A 9,359-nucleotide genomic window follows, 5' to 3' on the forward strand; every position below is an offset into this window, starting at 1 on the left:
GAGTTTTAATATAAAAATGTGAATTATTTCGAATAAATAATATATCAAAATATTCGAAATATGAAGAGTAGCTTATAACTAAAATCTAAAACTGTATAGAAGAGATTTGAGTTGGTCGAAGTTATTATAATGTATAAATATTATATAAACATTGTACAATATATAAATATATATACAACTATGATATATAATTATACATTATATATGTATGATTATACGCTATTTATATAATAAAGATATTAGATATACATACGTCTATTTAATTAAAAAAAATTGTCACCCGTAGAATTATTACATAAGAAGTCATACTAAGATTTGCTTGTTAGGTCCATTAAACTTTTGTGAGATCATATTCGATTCAAATAAAATCGAATAATTCAAGTGGTGCTCCAATAATATCATAGATGCATCAATTTGTTAATGACAGTCAAGATTTTTATAAAAATATATTAATTATTTAAAAATTTTTTTATTAAAAAGTAAAAGAAATTTATAAAACAATTCGTAAGATACAAGTTATGCCTTATAAAACATAAGTTCATTTTCAGAATATTATGCCTTAATAAGTTCATATCCCATAAGGTATACCTACAAAACTAATATAAATAGAGACACAACTTCAATTTTAATTCACACAAAGTTATTCCTTAGGGACATAACTTAGAGGGTGTTTGAATTGACTTAAAAATTGATCAAATATATTTTTAAGTCAGTTTTTTACTTCTAAAAGTGTTTGACAAATATAAAAATAACTTAAAATAAGTTATAAAGTAAACCAAAAGTAGGTCTCCCCTATTTTTTATTTTTAACTTGAAAACTATTTTTTTAAACCAATCCAAACATGCTCTTAATTCTTACATAATTTTTACCGCAAGGAAAAGGTTTTATATCTTGCGGATCATAAACCATACAACTTATGTTATTAGATTAACATAAGGTGAAGTTCTCTAAATCTTAGCCTTTGTAAAATTAGATCGTAGTTAAGAATATTTTGACTCATCACTTCAAATGGAAAATAAAAAACAATTACAAAATAACTATAATTCGTGTAAAAACTTTAATTACATTAAAATTAAAATATTTAAAAAATAGATAAAAATTTATTTAGTTCGACTCACGGAAGGAGGTGGAATAGTTTGGACAAGTTGTACCCCTATTTTGTGGAAACCTGTCGCTGACTAGCTGTAAGCTCTATATACTCTTTCAGCAGCCACCAAAATTCACTTACCTTATTCTTTTTTTTCCTTCCAATCACTGGGTCCCATTCTTCTTCTTTGCTCGCTATAGTCTTCGTTCCTTCTACTGTAAAAAAATCCCTAATTTAGGGTCATTTCTGATGGACCCTAAGTTCGCCGGAAAGCCCATTCAGGCCCAATTTTATTCGGGTCAAACTGACCTCGACCAGATGCAGGATACTCCAACCCGTGGGGCACGCCACCGCCGTGCACAATCTGAAACCTTTTTCCGGTTTCCGAGTTTCGATGATGATATGCTTCTAGACGACGTCGTTTCAGACTTCAGTCTCGATGTTCAGGCGCCGACCCTCATGCAGCCGGCTAATTCGCCCGATTCTTCGTCTACTGGACCAGCGTTGTCGGCTGGACCTTCCGATAACCCTAAGCCGCTGGCTCACTACCGTAGTCTATCTGTTGATGCTGATTTTTTCGATGGACTGGATTTTGGTGGTGTGCCGACGGAGAAGAAGATGATGGGTTCTGAGCCACGTCATAGGCATAGCAATTCTATGGATGGGTCTTTTGATACGTCGTCGTTTGAGTCTGAGTCGCTTTCTGTTAAGAAGGCTATGGCTCCTGATAGGCTTGCTGAGCTGTCCTTGATTGATCCCAAAAGAGCCAAAAGGTTATACATTTTTAATCTTTTGTTTGTTTTAAATACTTTTATTACAGTATTAGTTCAATTTTCGGTGCAAGTAAATATATTTTTCAGTTTAGAATCATTTCGTGTTAGTGATAGAGAAAAAATATGTGTTTTGAAGTCTTTTATTGGTTTTGGATTAGGTTTGGTGAGAAAATGGGGCAAGGTAGGTGGTAGTTGCAACTTGCAAGTCTTCGTTTTTAAGTCATTTGTTGTTTCCTTGGAATGCTGAAATATCGTAATTTTAGCTGTCAATGAAATATTTTAGTTTAACTTAGTATGATGGATTCCTCAAGAATGGATACAATGTGTAAATATGTTATAAAAATACCCTCTTGTTCCCAAGAATAATGGTGGAGTTGGAGTACAAAGGTCAATGAAACTAGCTGTTTTTTAGAAATAAAATTAGCATATTTGGATGGTAGATTAAGGTACTACAAAACACAAAATGTTTAAGTTAACAGTTCAAAATGTGCAAAAAATTTGTAGTCAAAAGAAAAATATTAACTCCTCAAATGTGATCTTTTCATTCTTTCTGGGATTGAAGGAGCATTTAGAAAGCAATTTTAAATTTGGAAAGAGATGCAAAGGACAGGAGTTGGAAAGGGAGAAGCAATTACAACCTAAGTTGCTTCCAAAAATGTTGCCGCACCCGTGTTAGATCATTCAAAAAAACACTATTTTTGGAGGATCCGACACGCACCCGTTAGCATTTTTGAAAAGTCCGAACAACATAGATTACAACCGATTCCTCCGTTGCAGAAATGACACTAAATGGAATGATATGAGTCGGGGAGGGAGAGTGGGAAAACATATTGATAAACATTTGCAACAAATATCCCGTTTTGAATTAGATGAAATGACATATATTTCACATAAACGATCATGGTGTCTTATCACTAGCAGACAGTGTTTATACTGAAAAATTTGCTTAACTTGTCATACTGTTATCATGTCTTGTTGTACATAATGAGAGGGAAGCGGGATTGAAAAAGAGGTTTCTTGAGACGTATTAACAGAAGTACAGAATAACACAGGAAACATGAGGAAATGGAGAAGAATAAATCAAAGTTTTGCAGGAAGCACTAACTAACTTGTTGCTTGTGTTAGGTCAACTACTTAACTGATTTGGATTTCTTTCTCATTTAACTGATTTGGATTTCTTTCTCATCATATTAGAAGGAAAAATGAAAAAGAAAGGCTAGTTAATTGTAGTCTGACTAGTAGCTCCTAACAGAGAAGTCCACTTATTGTGTTGAGAGAGATGCTATTGCACCTTTTATGGTGATACAACATGATACAGAGCCAAATAAGAGGTTGTAATATTTTAAGCTGCTGGGAGTGTTGAAGAGAGTGGAGTAAATTGGGAATCATTGATGAAGTACCGAGCATCTTTTCAACATTTGGTATTTGAAAGTTTTCTTACAAAAGGACATAATTGCATTGTTTCTTTTCTAAATCTAAAGGCTTTCCAGCATTTACTTTTTGGTGTTCTCTTTTCTTTAACCAAAATAATATGCCTTTTTGCCTTATTTGGTGGATAAGAACTCTAGAACCAAACTGAAAGTTTTAGCTTTTAAATGAAGTTGGCTTTTTTGTGCAATTTTGCAGGATCCTAGCAAACAGACAATCTGCTGCACGTTCTAAGGAGCGAAAAACTCGTTACACTAGTGAGCTAGAGAGGAAAGTGCAGACTCTGCAGACTGAAGCCACCACTCTATCTGCTCAGATCACAGTTCTACAGGTATGGAATTCAGCAGATATTATATATGTGACATTCATTATGTTTGTGAAATTCTGTTGTCTAAGTAACCTTACATGTTGAATAGCTTCTCCTATTTTGGCAACATATGGTCAAAAAATATAATGTGCATATGCATCAAAGCCACAGCATCTCCAAGGGCGTCAGCTTTATTTGATGTCTAAACTAAGACCTGATTGGCTGATGGCCTTGATCTTTAATTTATATGTTTGTAATTGAATACATTTTTGCTGATACTTTTTCTGCTTTCTCCAATTTACTATATTTAAGAAAAAGTAATATTTATGTTAAACTCCTGGCCAAACAATTGGTTAATCAAATTACTATCCAAAGGAACATTTTGAAACGCAGAGACTCTGGAGTTGAGTTGGTGGAATTTCCAAACCCTTAGTTGGCGTAGTTGGAATTTCTAATTGATAGGTTCGATCCTCTTCCAATTGAATTCTTGAATGTGGAAAAAAGAGATCTTTCTTGATGGGATTGTTGTACAAAATGGGAACCAAAATTGGAACTTGTTAACCCCACTTATGACAACAACCTTATGGTATTTCTGGAGCTTTTGCATAACATCTTTTCTGCTGATCAGCTCCTCTATACCATTTGTACACAATGAAATTGGTATGGTCAACATTTTTAGTTTGCATGTTAGCTCTTCAGTTGTACTCCAATTTGTAACTACTGGTATGACTTAAGAAATTGCTATTGTGGTGTGGCCTAGTGGTCAATGGTTTGGGTGGAGAACCATGAGGTCTCAGGTCCAAGTGCGAGGGGAGGCAAAAGAACACTAGGCGATTTCTTTCCATTTACCTAATCCTTAGTAGGCAGAGTTATCCGATACCTGAATGTGTTGGTGGGAGGTAGTAGGTACACGGTGGAATAGTTGAGGTGAGCGCATGCTGGCCCATACACCACTAGCATTGCTTCTTTTCATATATTTGAAAATTCCCACTGTTTCATTTGGATCTACAAATATACTATTGCTGTAGCCTCTTATGCTTATATTCACTTTATAAGGTATCCAAGTAGTTGTGGATCAATTGCTCTATTTCACTTGCTCCGCAACTCAAATTCAGATGATGTGAAAGAAGCTGTAGCAGACAGAGTCTCTGTCTGATGAAATTCATGTTTTTTAATGGGTGGTCAAATATTGAGTTCGAAGTCAAAAAGGGCAACAAAATTGACCAAAAATTCCAAAAGGGTAAACAATTTACGAAGGAGACCAAAAGGATAAAATGCCCCCCTACCCTTTACTTAATAGTGTTAATAGGCAAAAAAAGAAAGGCTTTTGACAACTTGCGCAATACCGTGGCCTGACAAAGAAGAAAGGCACATGATATTTTGTGCCTTACATGCGCCGTCAGGCTTCCTTTCCCCTTTTTCATTCTTTAGTTATTTTAAGATTCTTTTTTCCTTTTTCATTCTTTAGTTATTTTAACATTCTTTTTAATTATAGTTATTTTGACATTTAGTTATTTTTACATTCTTTCGAATGTATTTTTACATGCACATTACCTTTTTCATTCTTATAATTTATACTAGTTCTGATTTGATTATACATTGCAAAGTTTTTAAAATTATTTATATTGTCATGTCTTTTAATTAATTTTAGATTTATAATTATCAATATCATTATTAAAATAAATAATTAGTTAATTTGTCTATTATTAAATAAAATATTATAAATTATCATGTAATAATTAAATTTAATTAATACCAAGATCTATCATAAATTAATTTGAAGTCTAATATAAAATAATTTTAAAAACTTTGCAGTGTTTAAATCAAATCAAATAGTAAGGTGCCCATGTGCCTTACTTTAGGGTTTTGTTTTTCCGCATGTGCCATACTCGAAGTATAATATACACGGGAAAAAAACTAAAGTAAGGCACATGGGCCCTTGTGCCTTACTTTAGGCTTTGGTCCGGTGAATCTTTGCAGTGTTGATTTGATTCAACATTGCAAAGTTTTTAAAATTATTTATATTAGACTTCGAATTATTTTATGATATTCGATAATTGGTCTCGATATTAATCAAATTTAATTATTACATGATTAATTTATAATATTTTATTTAATAATAGAAATTTAACTAATCATTACTTTAAATAACTGAAATTTATTAAAAGGCATGACAATATAAATAATTTTATAAACTTTGCAGTGTTGAGTCAAATCGAAACTTGTATAAATTATAAGAATGAAAAAAGTAAGGTGCCTGTACATATAAATTGGAAAGAATGTTCAAATAACTGCAAGTATAAAAGAATGTTAAAATAACTAAAGAATGAAAAAGGGGAAAGGAAGTTTGACATGCACAAAATGTCATGCTCCTTTCTTCTTTGTCAGTGGAAGGTGCAAGTTGTTAGGCGCCTTTCTCTTTTTGTCTGTTAACGGCATAAAGGATAAGGTGTGTGGGCCCATGCGCCTTTACCTTTTTGGTTTCCTCCGTAAGTTGTTTGCCCTTTTGGAATTTTTGGTCAATTTTGTTGTTGTTTTGGTTCCAGACTTGTCAAATATTTTGCTGTTCAAATATCTCCCTATGCCTAGTTCACTGCAATTTGTAAGTTTGTGGGTAATCCGAAAAGCTAGTTACTTACAGTTCTGTCTTGGCCCTCCTGGGAAGTGGATAACTTTTTTTATGATAATGGAAAAAGGTTTTAGCTATTCCGTTTCATTTTTGCCCACTAGTCTGTCTTGCAATCTGGTGTTTCTAAGTGGAAGCATGCCTCAGTGAATCTTTCTTGTCTAGGATAGTCATCATAAATTAATTATTCCTCGGTATATTTTTGGTCTAGCATATTTTCCAGTTCAGAGGAAGAAATCCTTGTGGCTACTAATACTAACACTTTAGTGGGAACCATTGCACTTGTTAACAATGCATCAGTATGCTATTCTTACTTTCTGTTTTCTTCTCTTGTAATCAAGGGTGAGTATGAATTTAACTTAACAGCATCATGTGTCTCACTCTAGTTTGTACTAGAAAAGCTTCCATTGACCTATTGATTGTCCGTGATAGCTCTGTACCATTCTACTTCATTTTTGTCTCTTTCTATTGGGGATGACTTAATGGTGCTTTTCAATCCTTTTACTTGTATTTTCTTTTCTAGGACTAACATATAATAGGGTACTTTCACATGATGTAGAGTTTTTCTTTGTGCATAACAGCCTTTTCCATTATATTTGGTTATCTTCATGTGTATTCGCTTGCACTATAAGTATATTGCTGGGGGGAACATTCTCAAGAGATTAACAATTGCCAAGTGCCAACACATTGTTGGTAACACCAACAGTGGGTCATTTCCACAAAGTAAAACATGTAGAATTTTGAATCGTCAATCTGTCATACTCATTTTCGCTCAATTTTGGATGTTGATGCAGAGAGACACTTCTGGACTAAATGCTGAAAACAAAGAACTGAAATTTCGGTTGCAAGCTTTGGAACAACAAGCACACCTTAGAGATGGTATGTCCTTTACTAGATATGAACTTTCACTCGTATAAGTTATAATAGATGGTCATAAAGTATCCTCCAAAAAACGGAGTTTTGAGATACATTCTTATTATGTTTTCTTCAATCTAATATATGATTTCACTGTACCACCTAATAAGAGTGGTAAACCTAATGCTATTTTTAATAAGTTTATATTACTGTCACTCTTTAAGCGTTCCTATCTGTATCTTCTCCTTTCTGCTATTTGTCATTACCTCTTTGTGTTTCTCACCAACTCTTTCTTCATCCTTGATGCCCAGAAGTTCTTCCTCACTCTTTCACACATCTACACAACCATTTATACCCATATCAGAGGAGACGTTTTTTTCAATAATTTTATATCTATATATGGTGGGTTTAGAGTTGTGCTCTTCCTATATGAATATATCTAACTTTTGTTGAGTTTGAATGTACGTTTCAATTTTCAGCTCTTTATATTGAGTACACACCTCTACGTTCAAAATCTTTTGTTACCTACGGGGTCGTTTGGTAGAGTGTATTAACAAAAATAATGCATGAATTAACTCTATGTATAGGTAATATCTTGTTTGGTACACTTTTTCATGTTATGTATAACTAGTACTTGCATTAGTTATACACTCTATTGTGTGTTAAGGAGTGTATTACTAATACCATGGATTTTTAGGTATTAGTAATGTAAGGGACATGATGAAAGACCACATTTCCTCTCAAAAGTTTTTTTTACATCTTTTCCACCTTAATTGTGAAGGATATCTTTATAGATAAATATTTTTAATGTAATGCATGCTATTTTTAATACATCAAACCGAACAATGCTTAAGAAATAATGCATGTATAATTAATGCAAGCATTACTAATACACTCAATTTAGAGTTATTCTTATACATTCTACCAAACAACCCCTATGAATAGGTTTCTATTTTCAACTCTTTGTATCAGTCTAGTAGTTCTGGAGTGATCATTATTCTTTCTCTAAACAATTCTTCGAAAAGAACCAGAAAATGTAATTTGCTCCCCCCTCTATGATAAAGATCCTCTTATAGGGGGGAAATTTCTCAAAAATATTATTGCATATACTATACTAACATCATTGGCTTGCAAGGTTTTACGTTCTTCCCCTTTCTACGGACTTGTCAACTCTCGTATTCTTCAGTACTATTATTTGTTTCTCCACGTCTTATCCTAGCTTGCTTAGTATATGATATGTGATACACAAATGTCTAGATATATGAAAATGATATTGAAGTATAGAGCTATAGTACTGAAGCATATGCGAATAAATTTCAGCTCTAAATGATACGTTGAGGGAAGAGCTGCAGCGGCTTAAGATTGAAGCCGGCCAACTTCCATCTGCAAATGGAAACAGGGGAATGCGTCCTCATTTACCTCCCCAACCACAGTCCTTCGTTCAATGCGGTAATCTTCATGCACAACATCAGCAGCCACACATTCCCCGTTCGCCTGCAAGTAACCAAACTGTCTCAGGGCAATCTCAAAATAGCTTCTTCAACTTCAACAGGGCTTGAACGTCTCAATTGTGGCTGGTGGTGTGGTTGGTAATTTTTATCAATTTGAGGGGTTTGTAAATATATTGATATATGTAGATTGTAGATTGTTAAAAGGTTACTGAACAATGTTGTTCAGCTCAATATCTTGTAACTTATCAATATTTGCCACATCTTGTTAAAACATCAAATATTTGAAATTATCACAAACAGTATATTCTTTCGATAATACAGTGGCTATGATGAGGTTGGAAGATCTCAACAACTATTATAGTTTTCAATTTTTCATGTTAATTTTTGGACTTCTTTTTTTAGGAAAATAAGTCCTTAAAAATGAAGAAAATGAACACTATATTTTGATTGTGCGCTTCTTGTCCTTAAATACACCTCATTTTCATCACATCTCTACCCCACAATTTATAGTATTTATTTAGGTTAAATATAAATATTTTTAGGATAATATTTTTTGTTTACGAATACAAAAAATAAGTGAAAAATCCTCTTTGCAAGAATATTCTTCATAAAAAAGATGGTACCTTCGTACTCAAAACACCCTTAATCTGGGATTCTTGATGCCCATTTCCTTATTACATTAATTGCAGATTATGAAACAGTGCATTGATGAGAAAAACGAGTCTGGTTAATATTTTTCTAGATTATAATTTGTTTCAATGTTCTTTTCTATTTTATTTTTATTTCATTGGTTTATGGGAACTGGAAAGGGATGCTATGCTACTACTGATGA

The 9,359-nt window shown here is 33.1% G+C and overlaps 1 protein-coding gene across 1 annotated transcript; it reads left to right on the forward strand.

The window, feature by feature from the left end:
• The first annotated feature begins 1,228 nt into the window (after positions 1-1,228).
• On the forward strand, positions 1,229-8,882 carry LOC125838085 (transcription factor VIP1-like). Its single transcript, XM_049517141.1, has 4 exons — positions 1,229-1,860; positions 3,487-3,619; positions 7,016-7,100; positions 8,397-8,882. The coding sequence occupies exons 1-4, from the start codon at positions 1,337-1,339 to the stop codon at positions 8,633-8,635; spliced, it is 981 nt and encodes a 326-aa protein (XP_049373098.1). The 5' UTR covers positions 1,229-1,336; the 3' UTR covers positions 8,636-8,882.
• The last annotated feature ends 477 nt before the right edge of the window (positions 8,883-9,359 follow it).

This window comes from Solanum verrucosum, unplaced genomic scaffold (assembly GCF_900185275.1).
Source record: "Solanum verrucosum unplaced genomic scaffold, falcon-dt-bn FXZP01000079.1, whole genome shotgun sequence".
In the NCBI taxonomy this organism is placed as follows: Eukaryota; Viridiplantae; Streptophyta; class Magnoliopsida; order Solanales; family Solanaceae; genus Solanum; species Solanum verrucosum.